We start from the raw sequence: 22020 nt of genomic DNA on the forward strand, positions 1-22020 counted from the left end.
ATAAACAAAGGGTCACATATGAAATATAGGTTAAGGCTTCTTAACCTTAAATTAGATAGATATGACTCATGAACCAAATATCTCTTACAAGTGTTTAAGATGGGAGGAATTGGTTCCTTAAATCTAAGTTTACATAGCTCATATGATTAGCATACATACATTGTTTGGAATAAGTGAACTTAAGTTCTATATCTAGTTGAATGCTTCACAACTTCAAGCTATTTATACTCAAACCTATGAACCAAACCCACCTTATTTTTTAAAACCACAAATCTAGAAACAAAACCATTATCTAAATAGTTGTCATTGAAGCCCATATTTACATTTTTTTGAAAAAAATCCATTTTCCCCCTAAATCACAACCCACCCTTGAGAAAGTTGATGCAAAGCCTCTTCCATGCTTCCCTATCTGCCTCACCTTCTTCCAAATTGCTCCTCATCTCCTCAGCAAAATCATCCTAAGGCCAACATAGAACATTTGCCAAGTTTCACAAATATTACAAGTTAAATCATCAAAATATATAGACATCATATGTTATCATATGTTATAACACAGGGATAATTACAAATATAATAATCAGACTCAAAATATTAATAAATATAGTATATTACAAAAAAAATTTACAAATATAACAAAATTTAGATCTATATCTCGAAGTTTATCAGTGATAGACTATATCGCTGATAGACCCTTATAAGCGATAGATTCTATCATTAATAGATTTTGCAATATTTGTAATTATTTAAAAATATTGTTATACACTTAATTATTAACCCTAAAAGTGTTACCCATTGCAATTATCTTTTATATATATATATATATTCAAGAGGTAAAACTAAGAATAGTTGAAATGATTAAGATATATGTAATCAACCAAGAGGTCAAAGGTTCAAATTCTCCACTTTCATTATTGTTGAACTCCAAAAAGGCAAAAACATTTAAGAATACTGAGAGACCGTGATAGAAATTACTTCACAATGAACTTTACCGTGATGAGTCTTCGTAGGACGAGGCGTTCGATTAGGTGTAGGAGAATGTCTTTTGTGTATTCGGGGTGACCTTGAATGCCTAGGATATGATCCCCATATTTGAACATCTCTATGCCATACTTATCTGACCGTCCAATCACTTCAGCCTTGGAAGGAAGTTCATAGATCTATGTCGTTTTTCATGTACAAACCAAATTAGAACATATCAACGTACAAATTTGTTTTGTCACCAACAATTAAAAGCAATTTTTTCTTCTTTATAGCTAAACTTTATAGAGAAATGTGATTGGACAGCTATTTTCTTTAAAATGGTAAAAATCTCATATTTCAAAATTCAAAAAAGTTAAATTACAAAGTTAACTTCACAAATTATTCTGGTTTGTATTAATTGGATTATGAAACTTTCGTAAGTGTCTAATAGAATCATAAATTTTAAAAATATATAATAGATTTTTAAACTTTCTAATTATATGTATAATAAATCTTTGACATATTTAATATTATTTAAAATTATTAGATTTATTATACATAAATTGGAATTTTGTGTAAGCCTCAAAATTTCAGTTATTAATCTAATAGATTTGAGCATTCTAAAATTTTCAAATGGGTAAATCCAGCTATTAGACATGAAGTTGAAAATTAAGAGACCATTTATTGGAATAAAATTGAAGGTTGAAGGACTTATTAAACATTTTCTAAAGTTTAGATACTTAATTAGACACAAATTTGAAAATTTAAGAATTAAACTTGTAATCTAATCCATTAAAAATAATAAAATAGTCCTTTATTTCGAGTTATAAGTTAAAATATTTTTGTAATTTCTATGCTTTGTATTTTATTCCATTTCAATCAATGTATGTTTAAACGTTCGAATTTAGATATTTTCCATAAACATTAAATTTACTTCATTAAACTTGTTATTAGTATCATTATTTATCGAATTAGACATTTTAAAGATAACGAATTTATAATTTAATCAATTGAGTTAATAAAATATGACGAATTATTTTTAACGATACAAACCTCGTCACGATGGCATTCAATCACGGAGAGAGCGGTGGGTATTTTGAGGGATGAGAAGAGCTTGTAAGATGATGACACGTGTACGGTTGTGATCCCAATGTCCCATCCAGATCTACCCCGGCCTGTTTTTCCTCCCAAAGCACGTCCGAGTATCTATAGAAATGTCAACCCATTAAACAAGTTTATTTACTTTTTATTTTTTTTCCTATAAATACTAAAGGGCTTAAACCTTTCTCTTACGTAGAAAAATAATTTTTAATAATTTTTTAAAAACAAAATACCACGTGACAACTTTTTATTAGGTATAACAGAGAATTACGATCAAATTCCTTCTACTAAAATTGGTATAATTTGTTCGAATCCAATCAATCTTAGGCTATATATTTTCAATAAATTTTGAATATAATCCATACTACTAGTTCGTTAATATTCTATACAAAAAATATTGTATTATTATTGGTTTTTCAATATAAATTCTAGTATACTATTATGCATGAAAATTATAATTATTATTTAACTAATTTTGATTAAAAAAATGGATGATTAAAATTAATATTTATTTGAAAACTTAAGTCCAAAATTGGACATTTGAGACTAAATTTGAACAAGTTTTCAAAGGTTTAAAAAAAAAGTGTTTGTAACACTTTTTTTCTCTCTAATATTCGATGCTCAGTGAGAAAAGCTAACGTGACCGTGACCGACAAAAGTTAGTGGACCTCCAATCAGAAACAGACATGTCGTAAACACCCAATTAATGAAACCATGTGCCACTAGCCAAAGCAATCTCACGTAATTATGATTTGTTTGTTTACGATTTTGTCCTTCATTTTTCAAGTTTTGTTTTCTAAAAATAGTGACGAAATACATTTATGACTAAATTATATATGTATATATTTTTAAGTTTTGAATTTGGTTTTTATTTTGGTTCTTAAATTTCGGAATGCTATATATTTTTGTTTACAATCTCATTTTATTTGGTGGTTACGTTTCAAAGAATGTTATCTTTTTATCCTTGATTTTTTAAATTTTTATTTAAATCTCAAATTTCAAAATTGACGCTTTTAATTTTGAGGGTTTTTTAAAATAGAAAATGAAAAACTTATATTACTGTTTATTAATTAATTTAAAAGAATTTTAATTATTTGTTTTCATTAATTTTACAACACTGCTAAAATTAAATTGAAATTTTACTTCATAGTTATTTTAAATTAATTAACTGAAAATTAACATAAAAAACAAAGTTAGCCTTGGCAAAAATTTATGGGTTAAAAGACCAAAATATGACCTAAGAACTAAATTAAAACCAAACTTAAAACTTGAATGTAATTATGTAATATTTTTAACCTAAAAATTAAAAGATTTAAAACCTAAGGATCCAAAAGCATTTTCATTACATTCATTGTGAAATTCTACCATTACCTTAAGAGATACTCATGATTTGACTTACTACAAATTGATTTAATTAGAAATCATTTGTTTCATGGGAATATAAGATTCTTATGAAGTGGATATCTGGATTACCACATGAGTGGACATCTGGATTACCACATTTATTTTGTGTTAATGTAAGATATCCGTGCATTTGGAAATTCTCGGACATCTTAGGATGCCCTTACTGAAGGTATATTGAGAATTTTGGATGTTCATCTAAACATTAAATTTTTGGATCCCCGTGTTCAGAGCATCCACATTCTACTTTATAACCCTATATATAATCTTGTTGAGAAAACTTACAAATAAAATAATAAAATTATATTGATTTAAAAAAAACATAAATTAATTTAAAAAAGAAAAGGAAAAAGAAAATATGTTATATAAGTACAACTTATAATAAGAGCATTTTTGAAACATTGTGTAAATTTGAGACATTTCAGGTAGAAATCCTACGAAACAAATACAATTATCTAAGTATTCATAAATATCTCCAAAACAAAATATTCATATAAAACAAACATAGTTATCTAAGGATGTCATACATCTAAAAAAAACATCTTCTGTCCTGTATTTTCATATTTAATTCTTTAAGTAGCCGGACGATAGAGATTCCATTTAACTTAAGTTGATCTAGGTCAGAAAAAGACATACTCAAGATAACCCTTCTTTCATATATGTTTTTTTCATTCCAAAATCGATTAGGGTTGTATTCTATGGTTACGATTCTACCATATATATCTTCTTCATTCCATTTTTTTTTTACGGTATAAATGCTTATGACACCTCCCCTCTATGCCATTCGGTAATGATTCCTCTGGCATTACGACCTTTACCACAACGATGTTGTTCATATATCCAATTATTTCGTGGATTGGATTTTAACTCTACACATCTATAATTTTGGACATTTAAATATTTCGATTATTTAGTTTTCCAAAAAAACAAATGATTCCAAAAGTAATTAATGAATGGTATATCGTATATGATAACTAAATGGTTTTGTTTTGTTTTTTTGTTTTTTTGTTTTTTTTTTTTTTTGAGAATATTGGTAAGTAGATTCATGACCTAACACTTGTCCCAAATATAAAGGGTAAAAAAAGAAAAAAGAGTCAGAATAATTTTAAAAGTCAATTTGAACCTGGTTAAGGCATGTAATATTAACTGAAAAAGAAAAAAAAAATATAGTCCATGAATTTTCAAAACAAATCTTTTAAGTCTAAACTTTTTTTAGGATAGATAAAATTGTTCTTGGATTTTTTTATTAATTTAAATAATTATATAACATTTGAAAGAATAATTTTAGAGAAGAGACAATTTTCTAATTTTGTTTTTCTTGTTTAAATCAATAAAAAAAAATTAGCTTTGATTTTTTGAACCTATTTTTAAAATTCAAGAACTAAAATTTTGTATGTTAAGAATTGAGGGGTCAAATGTATATATTCTAAAAATTTGAATACTAAAATAGTTAAATTCAGACCTTAATCGCACCATATTCTTCTAAATCTAAAGTCTAAAAAGGTAATTTATCCTTGAGAAAAAGTCAATATGAATCCGCTCGAAGTTGGAAATTAAAAATATTCACAAATTTCAGTTAAAAATAAATAAAGTTATCAACAAACAAACCTAATTATTATTAAACTGGCAGTCTGGCATTATGTAGACATTTTGTAAATAGAAAACAAGAAACATAAAATAGATTGCAAATTTAATTTGTTACAAATCAATTTTTAAAACATTCTACTACCTACCAGCAATTAATAACAGATTCTCATGGCAGTTTAAAATTTAAAATTTTATCTTTTAAAAATTAAGATTATTGTTATATATTTTTCTTAAACAAAACGATTTTTACTCTCTTCCACAGAACCAAATCCTACTCCTAATTTTTTAAATTCAGTAATTGAATAAAGTACTTTTTAAATAATTAATACTATAATATTTTATTAAAAAAATTATAACTATTTCTACTCGAACAATTTAAATGGAAACATTGACAAAAGGGGAAAAAAAGACAACTTAGATGGAAACATAAAATATTTAATTATTTTAAACATTATAAATTATCATTATCAATAAAAAAAAAATAGTATATTTATTTTAAACTAATTATTAAGTTATTTGAAAGTAATTTTAAAATGGTTAAAATCATTTCGTATATCTTTAATATTTAATTTTACCTTTCTAATTAAAATTTTCATATATCGAAATTAATTTTGAAGGATTAAAAATATGTTTCAAAATGCTTGCTTTAATAGTTCAAAATTTGTTTTTTTTTTCTAAAAGGTAATAAAAAAAGTAAAAGTATCTTTAGTTTTTTAAAAAAAAAAAAAAAAATTGATTGCATTATTATCCGAATTATTCAACTTTTTGGTTTCTAAGTTTTGGATCTAGAATTCTCTTAATCCATAATTTTTAAAATGCTACACTTTTAGAGTTTGAGCTTGCTTTATGTAATTTCAAAGTTTCAAAATTTTTTACTCTAATTTACATTTGATCCCTAACTTAAAGATTTAGGTAGTCAAATCTATCAATGATTTTTTTTTTTTTAAAAAAAATATAAATTAATATAATTAAAATATTAAAAAACCACATTAAAATTATTTGAATAAATCTCATACTTTTGACTTTGGTTCATTTTTGTTTCTTTTAAAACGTTAATTTTGGTTCATATAGTTTTAATTTTAGTTCATTTTGGTTTTTGTACTTTCAAAATGTTTCTTTTTGGTTCTTGTATTCTCATTTTCGTCTTTGAATTTGTGAGTAACCATTTTGATCTCTAAAAAATGAAAATGAAAATGAAAGATGAAAATAGTAATTTCTTGAAAGTATAATGACCCAAATAAACCTTTTAAAATCGTAGAAAACCAAATGAACAAAAAAAAATAAATGTAGAATGATCAAAGTAGTATTTAAAAAGTAGTTATTTTATTATGAATGAAAACTGAGTAAAATTGAATACCATAACATTAAGGGTTTTCAAGAACCCGATGACTCTCAATCGTTGGGTTTAGTTCAAATAAATGAAAATTTTATGGATTAGACTGGTTCATGGATTCACTAACCAACCCGAACCAATCCAAATAATTTAATTTATATATATATATTGATTTTAATTTTATTTAGTTTCAATATTTTTTGAATAATTTATTTTCTAACAACTTTTAAAAGTAGTTTTTGTGCAATTTAGAAAGAAAATTTTTCCTATATAAATTGAAATTGAATTGTTAATCTTAATTCAATATATGAAAATAATTAAATTATATTTTTACATATTTACATTTTACTTTTTTTAGAATGAAATTTTAAATAAATGATCCGATTAACTCAAACCAACTCATAAATTGGATTCATTTGTTTATAAGAATTATTTGGGTTGAGTCTAAAAAGTATTTCAATCCAATCAAACTCAACACTCTTGCGTAACATAATGAAACGTAAGAATTAAAAAATAATAAAAATCAAAACCCGAAGCTAATTGGTTAACATTTTTAAAATTAAATGAAAACTAAACATAAAAAGTTAATGTTATTTTTCCCACCCTTAACTCGCTATTATTTCGAGGGAAAAAAAAGAAGGGAAATTACAAAAATACCTGATGGCCGAAGCAAATACCGAGGATTCGCTTGTTCAAGAACGCCAATCTCTGCACTAAAGCGATCAATCGGCAGATCCAAGGATCGTCACCGTGAGCGTCGTTACAGCTACCGGTGATCACAAATCCGTGGTAGTCGTCGATCTGATCGTCGGCCGGAAACTCGCCGGCAGCCACACGGAAACGGTCCCAAGCCTCGCCTTCTTCGCCCAACATTCTGACGAACACTCCGAAATATCCTCCGTATTTGATTTTAACGTAATCGGAATCTTCTGCACAGAGAAGCAACGCAAATCTCTTCATCCCCATCCTCCAGCCACGATGGATCTAGATTCTCTCCGTCTCCGGCCAATCGAATGCAGCGGATGTTTCTCTCTCTAAACTAAAATCGGAGTTTAGAGAGAGAAATAGCGGAGAGAGAGAGAGAGAGAGAGAGAGAGAGACAGATGGGTTCTTGTTAGGTTTTTATTTCACATTTATTTTGTTTTTGGATCGACACATCAGACGTACGGCTTCATTTTGTTAAAGAAAAAAAAAACAAAAACAAAAGAACAAATAAAAAATAAAAAAAGATGAATGTGTTGTTCATGGGCTCTTCTTCAATATAATATATAATATTTGTCAGGAGTGTTTAAAAAATTCGATGACTCAAAAAAATCGAACCTAATCTAATCTAATCCAACTTTTGAGTTGGATTATCAACTCATTTGGATTGAGTTGAGTTGGGTTCAAATAAATGGAAATTTTATGGGTTTGGTTGGTTCAAAGGTTCACCTAATATAACTAAAATCAACCCGAACCAATCCGAATTTATTATTACATTTAAAATAGGTTTTTTTATTACTTATAACATAATTATTTATACATATATTGATTTTAATTTTATTTAATTTCAATATTTTTTAATAATTTATTATTTAACAACTCTTAAAACTAGTTTCTTTGCACTTTAAAAAGAAAATTTTCACTATTTAAATTGAAATTGAGTGGTTAATCTTAATTCAATATATGAAAATAATTAAATAATTTTTTTACATATTTACGTTGTATTCTTTTTAGAACAAAATTTTAAACAAATGACCCGTTCAACCCGAACCAACCCAACACAAATATTTCATGGTTGGGTTGGGTTTGGTTCATCTTTTAATAAGGGTTATTTGGGTTGAAAAAATTTATAATCCGAATCATTGAGTTGGGTCTAAAAAAACTTTAAATCTTGTTTTATTTTGGTCTCTAAACTTTATAAAATGTTCGTTTAATCTTTAAACTTTTAAAAAATGTTTATTTTAGGTATTGATATATTAAGACTTTGTTAAATATTTAACAACTAGCCCAATAACTTATATTTTTAGATGATTAAGCTACCAAATAAATTAGTTATGCTAAAAATTCTAGAGTTCAAATTTTGAATAAGATGGCAAAACGAGAGAATTTAAAAGACATTTTTAGTTCAAAATTTCGGTCGTTTAGCATTATGGCGTGTTGGGTTGTTAACATTTCATTTTACGTTCATCTTCCTCAATACATTATAGTCTAGTCATCCAAAAAATACAAATTCTCTCACATTTCTATTGAAAAGTTAGACATATTGAATAATAGGGATTAGGAAAAATATTTTTAAAGTTTATAGACTACCATGAATGTTTTTAAAAATTAAGGACCAAAATAGAACCGAATTTAAAATTTAGAGAGTAAGATAGGATTTAAACCTAATATTTGCTTTAACCTACTAAAAAATTTTCAAATTTTTCTGCTTTATTTCAATACAATTTCTCAAGACTTGTTTGACCGAGAATTTGAAAACAAAAATTCGAAAAGATTCAATAAAAAAAGAATTGATATTTCACATATGTGTTTGGTAGCAAACGTAGAAATTGGATTAGAATTTAAAATAATTTTTAAATGTATACTATATTTATAAATTATAAAACTAGTTATAATTACCAATTAAATATTAGATTGGTTACAAATATCAACATGTTTTATGTTAATTTCTTTTTTGCATAATTATTATATAATTTATGATACATTACATAATACATAATTTATTAAATAAATGAATTAAATTTATAACATGATATACTATATTCTTTATTTAACATAATTATGTATTTTAAAATTTAAATTTCAAATTCTAGATATATTAAAAGTATAAAAATGATGTTTTCAAAATTTGTATTATTTGGATCGAATAATACGAAAATAGTTTTAAGAAATAAAATCCAAATTTTTTGCTAACACATATATTTTTTGAAAATATGAAAAATAGAATTTTGATTGCCAACCAAACATACTCTTCAATTTTTAGGGTTGATGATATGTGTTAGCTACACCGACGGTTCAAATCCCTCCACCCCTATTGTAAAAAAAAAAAAAAAAACTAAATTTAAAAGAAAAAAAACATGAAAATTAAGTTATCCTCGATATAAATCCATTTTTTATGTCCAGTGAAACTATAAAATTTTGATTTTATGAGAAAAGGATTTGTGAATTTCAAAACTAGCAAAATTAAGGTTAAATTTTTAATTTTAAAAGCTCGTAGATCAAATAGATACAAACTTTAATATTTAGAGAATGTTTGGGGCAAGAAATTGGTTATTATAGTCATAAATTATTATAGTTGGATTAGAATAGTTTGTGTAGATGAAAATTATTTTAGTTTATAATAGTGCGTGTTTGAGGTATAAACTATTTTAGTTCGAAAAGAAAATAACAAACACTATAGTACAAAAAATGATGAATGAAAAATAGTAAAAAAAAATAGTAATTAACGTAGCAAATGAGAGTTTTGAAATAGTGTTGATGATAGATAATTGGGGACTACAAAATAGTATTTACTGTAACAATATGTGATCAGTATAGTCATTGGATAATCCTGGTCTCAATGCAATTTGACCTTTCAATTTTATTTAAAAGTTTTCATCACTATCTCCGATCCTGAAAATTGATTCAATATATCTCACAATTATAGTGTCAAGAAAGATGTACACCATCGAATAATTTGGCCTATATGTACGGTGTGTTAAAATTTTATATTTGTTTTATTTTCATCTAGTACGTTTTAGTTTTATAGAAATTTTAAATATTTTATTTGAGCTTTTAAACTCTATAAAAAATTAACATAAAAACCTAGTCTAGTCATTTTCGCATCAATCTTTATTTTTTTGGGATAAAGTAAAAAAAAAAAAAGTTACAAAGCTATTTTTGAAATTCCACACGTGTTCATTTTTAATTTCTTACTCCAACTTCTTCACAAAAAAAAAAAAAAAAGAAAAAAAAAAGGATCTTCCTTCATATTTGATGTCTACTAAAGTGTTGCAATTAAATTAGGCCGATCTACTTATCAAGAATAAAAAATGACAAAAATTGGAATGGGTTATTAATATTTATTCGGAATTGAACTTAGAAAACCATTGATTTAATCTAGGATTTTAGGAGATTAAACTTGAAAATATAGATTATTTGATTGATGACCGTTAATGAAAAGGACAAAAATTGAATAAATAAAGTATAATGAAAATTGTCAAAGTGAATAATACTCAAATGGACATAGAGATATGTTAATGTATGAAGTATGTGGTTCAAATCTCTTATCTCCATTGTACTAAAAAGTTTGAACAAAAATTACAAAAATTACAAAAAAGAAAATAATCAAATAATTTATTGATCATTTTTCAATTCCATACCAATCTGACCATATTTATGCTCTGAAACTAGTTTTGATTTAAACGTCATGTGAGATTCACGAAATAAATGAATAAATTATTTAATGACATATCAAATAATTAATAGAAGCAATTGGTATTATGATAGTACTTTATTTTTTTTTTAATTTAGTGGTAATTGACATGCATTACTTTTTCTACAAAGTGGTCTCCATCCAATTCTCCGTTGTATTCCATTATGAATTAAATAATGGTTTAAGTGTGCATAATATTATAAATATGTAAAATCCATCCAATCTCAAAAATTTTAAAAACTAAATAAAATAAAAAAATTATTTTGAAAGTAGCTTTTCAGTCCAAACACATCTTGTGTTTATATGATACAGGTTTTGAAATGATGATGAAGAAGAATAAGATGAACCCAACTAACAAACAAACAAGCATGAAATGTGTGGTGGATAATCAAAAGATAATTGATTATATTCCATTCAATATTTATTAATTTATAGGATAAATATCAATTTATAATAGAGATGTTCAAATAACTCAACAACTCGAATAATTCGGACTATTCAACTTAAATTGTAATGATTAGGTTAGGTTAGTTTTGTTCTTGGGTTGAGCTGGATTAACTTTTTATATATTTGTTAGGTTAGATTGGATCGTGGGTTGGCTAAAAAAATTTGGGTTGACCCAATCCAATCCGAGTTATATATATATTAATAGTATATATACATAATTGTTTAAAGTTTGATTAATTTATGATTTTTTATTTTTTAAAAATGTTATGATATTTGTCTTTGTTTAAAGTTTGCAATAAATATCATAGATATTTTGTATTTAACATTTGATTTTTATGAGATTTTAGTTATTAGTCATGTGTTGAATATAAATCTATATATTTTTAATTAAAAAAAAAAAGTTATAACTCGACATCCCAACCCAACCCAACTCGAATTTTAAGGGTTGGGTTGGAGGGTTATTTGGGTTGTCAACCCAACCAATCCAAGTTTTCAGGTTGGTTCTAAAAACACATTTAACTAAACCCAACCCACATGTACATCTATAATTTATACCTATAAACTTTGGAGATTGTATCAATATAAACCCTAAACTAATAATTTTATAACTTAAACCTTGAACTTTGAGGGTCGTATCAATTTAAACCTTGAACTTTGGGATTTGGATTTGTATCAATTTAAATCCCAAACTAATAATTATATCAATTTAAACCTTAAATTTGAGGGTCGTATCAATTTAAACCTTGAATTTTAGGATTTATATTAATTTAAATCCCAAACTAATAATTATATCAATTTAAACCTTAAATTTAAGGGTCGTATCAATTTAAACCTTGAATTTTAGGATTTATATCGATTTAAATCCCAAACTAATAATTATATCAATTTAAACCCTAACTTTCATAAGTGTAATTTAAATTATGAACTTTCATAAATATATCAATTTAAATACTGAACATTCATTAGTATATCCAAATAAAACATAATAGAGGGTTTAAGTTGATATAATTATGAAAATTCATGATCTAAATTGATACATTTATAAAATTTTATGATTTAAATTGATATCATCCCCAAAATTTAGTGTTTAAAGTAATACAATTATTAGTTTAAAATTTAATTTGATACAATGTCCAAAAATATAAATTGATATTTATCCTAATTTAAATTGATAGAATGCCAAAAATATAAATTGATATTTATTCTAATTTAAATTGAAGACGCTTAATTACTAGCGGCCAAAAGCATATTCCGCAACAAACTAGTATAGCTTCTTCAATAAAAGCTGATTTTTCATTTGCCAATGAATTGGACCAATTATTTCATTCAAGTCATTAAAAAACAAATTAATTACATGCTTCTCAATTGTCAATGGCTACTATCGTAATATTTGGCATTTTTTATGGCAACACGACCTAACCACAATAGAAAAATAAACAACAAAAATGTTTTTTTTTTCAAAAAAAAACCGCTTGCTACGTGGAACCATGTGATTGGTCGTCAATTGCAGTCCAGCTAGCAGCTAGCAACTAGTATTACTCAGGTTAAAATTCATTGAGCTTATTATTAAATGGGATGAAGAGGAGTTGACAAGGAGAAATCACTATATATTTCTTTTAATTTTCTTTTCTCAATGGAAAATTTTGGTACTTCTTTGCAAGTTTCTCATTACAAGTAGTTCATTTTGGACTAATGTCTTTGTACGATATTAACCCGAATATTCATGTTTATAGTTTTTATTTGGTTTTTCAAGATGTTACCTTCATTCGATCCTTTAAAAAATGTTACACTTTTACTTTCGAATATTGAGTTTAGTTTTCTTTTCGGTTCTTAGATCAAAATGTTATACTAACCAGGAATTAAAAAGTTGTATTTTTTTCTCTAAATATATTTTAACTTCCATATTATAAGACGAGAAAAACTTAGATGTTGCTTGGGATGCACTCATCTTTTTAGTTGTTAAATAAAATTTTGTGATGTTAAAATTTGATTTTTTTTTTCTAAATGATTTTTAATTTTTATGGATTTTTTCAATATCTTACGCAAATATTGTTGGGTAGGTCATAGTTTTTTTTAGCATGGAGAAGGCTGGTCTTAAATCAATGACATGATAAGAAAATAAGTGGCAATGATTAGAGTTAAAGTGAAAGTTTATTACACATGATAAAGAGTTGCAACTTTTCAAGTTTCAAGATCACCCAAGAGACACAATGAATATGAAGATTCAGATTCATCCACATCTCCAATGCATTATGTACCAATTTAATTTTATGTATTTACATTTATAAAAGTTCATGTATAGAGTGATTCACGTATTTTCTCTCTTCAATGAATCATCGAGAACATCAGAAAGACAATAAAAAAAAACATTATTCGGAAAACAAATTCCATTTCATGAATTTTCCCACTTACATATATTGTTTTTATGGAGAAAGTTCAAGAATAATGTAATTTTTGAAAATAGTGACAAAATTAAGGTACTTGAAAATTTTTCTCTAAAAATAAAAAAATAAAGTGGTTGAAGAAACAAATTTTAGAAATAAGGCTAAAGACTAAACTATTGACAAAAATAGGATAATGGTGGCATTGAAGCAAAGATAAGAGACTATCTTGAAAGGTAAAGACTACCTCAATTTTGTCATTTCTTTCTTTTCGACCTTATTTTTGTCGATAAATATTAAAATAACATTAGATTTTTTTTTTTTAAAAAAAAATCTGCTTTTTACATTTACCCTTTATCACACTATTTTCTTTTCTTTATATGTTGTCACTAACCTCTCGCTTTTCTCTATTCTTTTGTCTCCACATTGTCTTTGATTCTAAATAGATTATATCCTTTCTTATTTTTCATTCTATCCTAGTTTTTCTTTCTTTCAAATTTCAACATAACCATATTTCCGTGACATTTCATATTCTTTTATTTCATTTATATTTTAGTATACTTGTTGAACATTTTAAAAAGAAAAAAAAAGTTGTGTTTCGAAAAAGAGAGGGTGATAAAGAGTGCAGGTGAAAAACAATATTTAAGTGAAAAATCAGGAATATTCTTTTCTATTATTTTTCTTGTGTTTCTTGGTGGTTCATTGAGGACATGGCAAAAGGAGTAAATCACTCTACACATAAACATCTTCATAAACGTAAATACATGAAATTACTTTGGTACATAACACATTAAAGATGTGGATGAATCTGTATTTTTAGATTCATTGTTTCTCGAGTGACCTCAATATTTGAAAGGTTACAACTTTTCACTATGTGTCGTTTAAATCTAGATCTGGCTCTTATCATTGTCACTTATTTCCTTATCATGACACATACTTTATTATATGAGGAAACAAATTTAACGGTTGTTGTTAAAGCTAACCTTGGGACTCCAAAGCAGAAAAATTTCTAGTATTACGAAAATATCATATTCTATTTGTTCAATGTTAGTAGACCACACACTATTACATGCTAACATAACAAGCAAGAAATGAAGGTAGTATGAAAAATATCTGAAAAATTTTCTAGTACTACGAGAATACCATACTCCATACTCTCTTTGTTTATATTATAGATTTGTCTACTTAAATACTAATGGAACCCATTGGGGTTAATGTGGGGTATGAAAAAGCATACTAGTGGATCCCGCATTAATCTGAGTGGATTAGACTCTATTCTTAAAAACATGCTGATATGGCGCATAATAAACAAAGGGAGTATACCGCAATACTGAATTTTCCCAAAAATATTCCATCCTACCATGGTACTAAACTTTTTTCGAGCCCTAGTTATTGACTAGTCTTCTCAAAGTCAAAATCAGAACAGAAAAAAATAAACTTTCCTTAAAAATGGAGGGAAAGGGAAAAGAGAGGTCTGCCCAACACATTTTCATCCATTTTGTTTACAGTGCAAGCAATTGGTATTGGGTACCAAGAAACTCATTTTGTTTACAGTGCAAGCGACTGGTATTGGGTACCAAGAAACTCAACAAAGTGAAAAAGTCTACCAGTTTGATAGTGATTTATTCTAAAAATTCACAGTGAGTTACTTACATTTCTTCCTGTTTGTCTAATCTACTTTTAGAAACTTTACTACAGTAAGGATGGCCTGGTAATGTTATATGAATAAAGGTCCTGGGATGTCTAGATAAATACCCTTTGAAATCCAGAATTTACACATTTTACTAGAGTATTTAACAACTTAAAACTGTTGTTCTATGTCAATAACCATAGTAGAATGAAGTGTAGGTAGAATCTTAGTTTTAAGAAGTAGTAGTAATCTACTTCTTATTTTTTAAATTGGGCTAGAAATTTCCAGTGTTCAAAAAGATGCAAATAATTAAGCTTCTTTTTTCAAAACAAATAGATAAAAGTAATCATCACCAAACAAAGTCCGAGTAATTTACTCTCTTAAGCACTGATAAACAGAACTGGCTCTTTGTGATTCCAATCTTCTTTCAAGTGGTTCTTAGTTTATAACTATATCAATCAGTATATCTTTCTCATTTCAAAGTTTGGTTGGATGGAGTTCATTCCCATTCCTCCATAGATTCCAGGATACAGGGCCATGGTTTTGGTTGGGAATGAGTATACTATATATCACTTTTGCTAAGATGCAAAGTCCTACATTCAAGACAAATGCATTTCGAATTGAATGGATATACATTTACCTTATTTCTTATTCCACTAATGTAATCGATCGAAGAAATTGAATTCTCGATCTCCCATCTGACCAAACCTATTTACAAAATGCCATTTACAGAGTAGGAAAGGAAGCTCAAGAAAGATGGAGACAAGTCATCGCTTCTCATCTCCAATACAAATTTGAAGCCAAGTTCTGCAACTAGATAGCATAAAAGTATAGAAATCTATGTTAGTATCAAACAAAAGTTGTGTTCATGGACTTACATTTCCTTGAGGTCCATGCCAATGTTGTTCATCAGTGCATCATCATCTTCCAGAATGAATTCCATGTCACATTGGAAGAGGCTTGTACCATCGCCGACTCCTGTCGGTTGTAGCTTTGGTCTCGGCCTGCAGAAGCACGGTTGCTTGCTTAAGCTTCCCTCTGACTCATATTCCATGATAATCCTTTCCAAACATTCAATAACTTCTTGACAGTATTGTTGCTTTTGCTCCATCATTCGATGAAACTGATTGGCTCGAATTTCGATCGCACTCTTCTCATGTTGAAGACGAAATATCATAGCCATTGCCTCTTCAGCTGCTGTTGCAGCTGCCATTCTCTCCTTCTCAAGCTCTTCAAGAGCCTCCTTCTTCTGCTTCCTTTCAATCTTCACCAATTCTCTCAGTTTGATAACATCGAATTCGTCATCTTCAGAATCATTCTCTTTCTCTTCATTCTGAACATCTTCTTCAAAAACTTCACCCTTATCCTCACTTCTAACGTCACCATCCAAATCCACAGCCCATTTGGAGTTTCCAACTAAATTGAACATACTGAAAAGGAATCCATTCTTCTTCATCAAATCCAATCGTCTACTTCGACACGAATTGCACACCTCAACAACACTGGTTTTCAACCAAATTCCGGCTCTTCTATTATCAGATTTCTCTTTAAAATCACATAGCAATTGCATAAAATCCCTACCATGCCAACTAAATTGCACAACCTTCAAACTGACCCAAAACAACAGAAGAAAAAGCCCCAAAATGATAAAAACCCGAGGGAAACACCCGAACACCAAAAACAAGCTTTTAAACTCACTGCTCTGTTCCAAAAGCTTGTTCAAACGCGAAGAAATGCCCATTTGCACCCCCCTAAAAAAAAAACATAAACTCAGCAGCAAACCAACAAAACAATCCTTCAAGAAAATCCAAGAACCCAGAGAATTAAGATTAGCTTCCAATCAAAACCCAAAAACTCTCAACAAAATCCTCCGCAATAGAACACGTAAAACTCGCAAATTCATCAAGAAAAACGCATAGAGGGTAGCGATTCATCGGAGTAGGAATCGAAAGAGCATTGCGAAAGCAAAAGCAGAAAGCGAGAAGACAAACCTCAAATGGGTAATTGAAAGCAAAGGAAAGGAGGAGTGAATGAGTGGAAGAGTTCGGTTCAGTTGGGGGATTAGTTCCGGCGGAAGGATTAAGGAAGAAGAAGAAGAAGAAGAAGGCGAAGATTGGATAACGCAGAAGAAAAAGTGAGAATCATATTGAGTGAAACAGAAATAATAATGAAGATTGAAGACGATCGGAGTCGCATGCAAATTGAGATAATGCCGTACGATCGTGACATTGAAGGCGATACGTGCGAGGTGGGGAATATCTCTGTCACTCTCTCACCAGCACACCACTTTTTTTTTTTAAATATAAAATCATTAGATTTATTTTTATTTCCATTTATAGATGTATAATTTAACTTATGAAAAAAAAATTCACAAATAGAAAAATATAAAATTATTTATAGAAATAGAAAAAAAGAAAAAATAATGATCATATTAACGTCTATCAGCGATAAATTTCTATCAATTTCTATTTATATTAGTAGATTTTTATCGATGTCTATCAAAGAAAATTAAAATTTTGCTATTTTGTATAAATAGTTTTTTTATTTTCTATTTTTGGAAATCCTATTCTATTTATTTTAGCATATTCTTACCATGTGGCAATTGAACTAATGGGAATTGATTATATAGTAATAATTGTAAAAAAAAATATGTTTTCAAAATTTACAGTGAAAATACTAATAGATAATAAAAAGATTAATTGACAATAAACTAGCACTAAATTTAGGAGTTGTTGAAAGTACATAATAAACTAAGAAGAGCAATCAAAATTAAGATTTAATGAAAATTTTGGCCCTCATTGGATAATTATTTCGTTTTTTGTTTTTGATTTTTGAAAATTACACATATTTCCTCACAATTTTTAGCATCTTTCTTAAACACAATGGTTGAATTCTGAGTCAAAAAAAAAAAAAAAAAAAAAAAAAAAATTAAAAGCTACTTTTTTTAAAAAAAAATATCTTGATTTATAACATAGAAATTTAGAAGTGGAAGTAATGTCTAGGCTTATTTTTTCAAAAACAAAAAACAAAAAATCAAATGATTACAAATCGAGTCTTGAATATTGAAATTGAACCACTTATAAAATATATGGATCAAAATGGTATTAACCCTTACATTATTCTACATTTTTTATAGAAAAAATTGTATAATTTAAATTAAATTACAAATTAAAGAAGTTTCTATCTATTCGGTTCTTGAACATTTAAAACCAACTAATAATAGGTTTTCAAGTTTTAATTTTATGCAAAATAAATCTCAAACTTTGAAAAATGATTCTTGAAATTTTGATTCTATGTTCGTGATCTTTTGTAAACTTTAAAACATGTATAATAATGTTTAAAATTTTAGTGGTGTTAAATCAATATTTAAAATTTTGAATTTTGTATTAAAAAATCATGGACCTATACGAAAAAAACATTGATTCTATTTGATTTATGTCATTGACTATTAGGTGAGAGGTTGGAATTCATATCTCTTTCGAAAAAAAAATGTTCGAAATACTCTTAAAAAAGGAGAAAGGTTGTAAGCTCGAAAGCATTCCTTTTTTCCCTTCCAATCAATGCACGTCAAAACTTGAATTTACACATTCATTACTCATTTATGGAGGCTTTAATGCTTTATGATTCTAGAGTGGAAATAAATAATTTTTTAATACATAAAGAAAGAAATCGATGCTAAATTAAGGATCATTAATGTCCTTATAAATTTCTTAATTTTTTAATTAATACGAAAAAAAAAAACAATTAGATCAAATGTGCATTCAAATTGTCAAAGTCAGCAAATTAGCGACCAAACATAAAGCAGACCAAATTCAATAGTATTTTTAGAAATAGATACTCAACATAATCCATGTACTATAGGCTATATAGACTATTTTACTTGAACTTAATCCAGTTTATGTCTCCATATAAAATCCAAGTATTCATTACAATATCCAAAGATTCGTAGTTTATTGGATTTAGAATTATTAATTCATTTTCATTCAACAACATTTGTCTGATAACTTCATATATGTTTACTGTAAACAAACTATGAGTAAACAGTAAACATATATGAAGTTTATTCAGACAAATATTGTTGAATGAAAATGAATTAATAACTCTAAATCCAATAAACGATGAACTCTTGGTTATTGTAATGAATACTTGGACTTATGTGGAGACATAAACTGGATCAAGTTCGAGTAAAATAGCCTAAATAGTCTTTAGTACTTGGATTAAGTTGGATACCTATTTCTAGAGATACTATTGAATACGACCCACTTTATGATTGTTACAAATGTTGTAAAGTGTCATAAATGATGTGATTGAAGGATCACTTACTGAAGAGTTCCATGAGCACGTTCGAATCGCTCCGATCTCACAGTGACCGAAATACAACATTATACATTCAAACGTACAGTTATGCAAATAAATCTTAATTAACGACATGCTATAAACAAGATATAACAAGGGAATGAGTTGCCATACCACAATCTTCAATCTTTGAAACTTAACATAGCAAAACCGTCCACCCAATCAACCAACGCCCAACAGCAGGTCGACTACAGCAGCACAAACAACCACACGAACACGAACGTTGCGGGGACGACACCACCAGAAAAGAGCCCCGGGTATTCTCGGAGTGAGAACCCAAAGCGTGGTCTTTGGTGAATTTGGTAGAGGAAGGAGGAATACCAGATCGTGTAAGAGGTAAAAAGGCGCTATCGCATAGCATGATGCTTATCGTTTAAGAGATATTACACGATCGTGTAGGTTTTACTAAACAATCGTTTAGGAAATGGGATACGATCGTTTAGCGAACTCGACACACTATACGATCGTTTAGGAAAGCTATCCAATCATGTAGGAACAAGTGTGCGATCGTTTAGGCGCGAGGTGGATGATCATTTAGGCGGAGAGTTACTATTGTATAGGCTCTCAAATCTTTTAAGCGATCGTTTACGATATCACCAATGCACACACTCTCTTTTTCTTTTGGACGACTACGATGGGGCGATTCAAAATGAAACAATTTCATTTTTATTTCATCGGTTACAGTAACCGACTCATTCCCACTAACCCACGTCCAAACGTGATTTTTGGCTTAATTATCATATAATTAACCAATTAATTAATTAATAATATAACATATTATAGTTTTAACCTATAGTTTGATATCACATATCTAGTATAGTAATTTCTCCTCTACTTGATATAAATCATATTTATATCTAATTTCCTCTTGTCAATTTGAACATTTCAAATTAACCCAAACATTGGTTCTCGACTTTATCCAAGCTACCCAGGGGACCTAATGGACTTGTGGCTTGAAGCTTCAACGATCCATGAATAACTGACTAAACTCTTTAGCCAGAAGATCCACCATCCGTCAAATGTCAGGCATTCCACTAAAAACTAACAGCTGAACTCTTCTTACCACAAATATATTTCTATGTCCATCGGATATAACTAATCATGAGTACGATGACCCTTCACAGATGCTTGTAAGTACAACTAGGCCAAATTAACGTTTTCCTCTTGTAGTTATATCTCACTCCTTAAGTACCACTGATTCCTTTAATGAAGAATACAACATAGTCCAACTATGTGTGAACACCTCTCGGACCAAGAGAAGTTGTGTGGTGCCACATCGTTCAGGCCCCGGAATCAGTCTTTAAGGGAGTTATCTATCTACTTACCCCTGCCTCAGGAAAGAAGTGAATTCCATCTTGTGTAGCTGAGTTCCCAGCTCCCAAATCAAACGAATCCCCAAAATGGTAGGTTTGAATCGATGACTTGGCCACTCGCCCCCATACAAATCAAAGGACCGCCCTCAATGGCAGGAGTTCCCAAACCACTAAGGATTGAGGTCATGTTACCTATGGTCATCCTAGTTAAGTGAAGTCTCTGTCATGAACGGTATTATATAACAAGACGTTAAGACTTCGGGTCAGGTCTTATACAAACTCTTTCTATAGGACACCCCCACTCGTATGTCTCTAACACGAATGATCAAGATCAGACCATCTGTGACAAGTCACAACACTTGTGACTATTCCACAAAGCGGGCCGCGTCAGTAGCTTTACCAGGATAAGGTTTTCCTCATTTATCCATTTACTACAGACCATTTTGGTTATCACTCAAGACATGATCCACTTGTATGTCACCACATACATGCTTGAGTCACATACAGATAACCAGGGATTTTATGTTTATTAGTTTGTGGTAAAGCAAATAAGACAAGCAACTGAGCAAAATACAAGATGTAAAGTAAATATCATATATTATACAACACAAATGTTCATACAAACTGTTTACAAACTACAGGATATGAGACTTTAGGACATCAACTCCAACAATCTCCCACTTGTCCTAAATGTTGGGGTTGATGCCCTAAAGTCTCGTGTCCTGTAGTTTGTAAACAATATATACGAACACTTGTATTGTTAATATATGATATTTACTTCACATCTTGAATTTTGCTCAGTTAATTATTTTATTTGCTTTACCACAAACTAATAAACATAAAATCCCTGGTTATCTGTATGTGACTCAAGCATGTATGTGGTGACATACAAGTGGATCATGTCTTGAGTGATAACCAAAATGGTCTGTAGTAAATGGATAAAGGAGGGAAACCTTATCCTGGTAAAGCTACTGACGCGACCCGCTTTGTGGAATGGTCACAAGTGTTGTGACTTGTCACAAATGGTCTGATCTTGATCATTCGTGTTAGGGACATACGAGTGGGGGCGTCCTATAGAAAGAGTTTGTATAAAACCTGACCACGAAGTGTTAATG

General features: G+C 28.5%; 2 protein-coding genes across 2 annotated transcripts; both read right to left on the bottom strand.

The window, feature by feature from the left end:
• Positions 1-332: 332 nt before the first annotated feature.
• LOC120091938 (gamma-glutamyl peptidase 5-like) lies at positions 333-7473 on the bottom strand. Its single transcript, XM_039050109.1, has 4 exons — positions 7040-7473; positions 2014-2166; positions 990-1157; positions 333-458 (listed from the first exon to the last, which is right to left on the bottom strand). Exons 1-4 carry the CDS (start codon positions 7346-7348, stop codon positions 357-359), a joined length of 732 nt encoding a protein of 243 aa, XP_038906037.1. The 5' UTR covers positions 7349-7473; the 3' UTR covers positions 333-356.
• Positions 7474-15783: 8310 nt separating this feature from the next.
• Positions 15784-17433, bottom strand: LOC120091199 (protein FLOURY 1-like). The gene is made up of 2 exons (XM_039049107.1): positions 17228-17433; positions 15784-16987 (listed from the first exon to the last, which is right to left on the bottom strand). The coding sequence occupies exon 2, from the start codon at positions 16975-16977 to the stop codon at positions 16111-16113; it is 867 nt and encodes a 288-aa protein (XP_038905035.1). The 5' UTR covers positions 16978-16987; positions 17228-17433; the 3' UTR covers positions 15784-16110.
• Between the last annotated feature and the right edge of the window lie 4587 nt (positions 17434-22020).

This window comes from Benincasa hispida, chromosome 11, assembly GCF_009727055.1.
Source record: "Benincasa hispida cultivar B227 chromosome 11, ASM972705v1, whole genome shotgun sequence".
Lineage (NCBI taxonomy): Eukaryota > Viridiplantae > Streptophyta > Magnoliopsida > Cucurbitales > Cucurbitaceae > Benincasa > Benincasa hispida.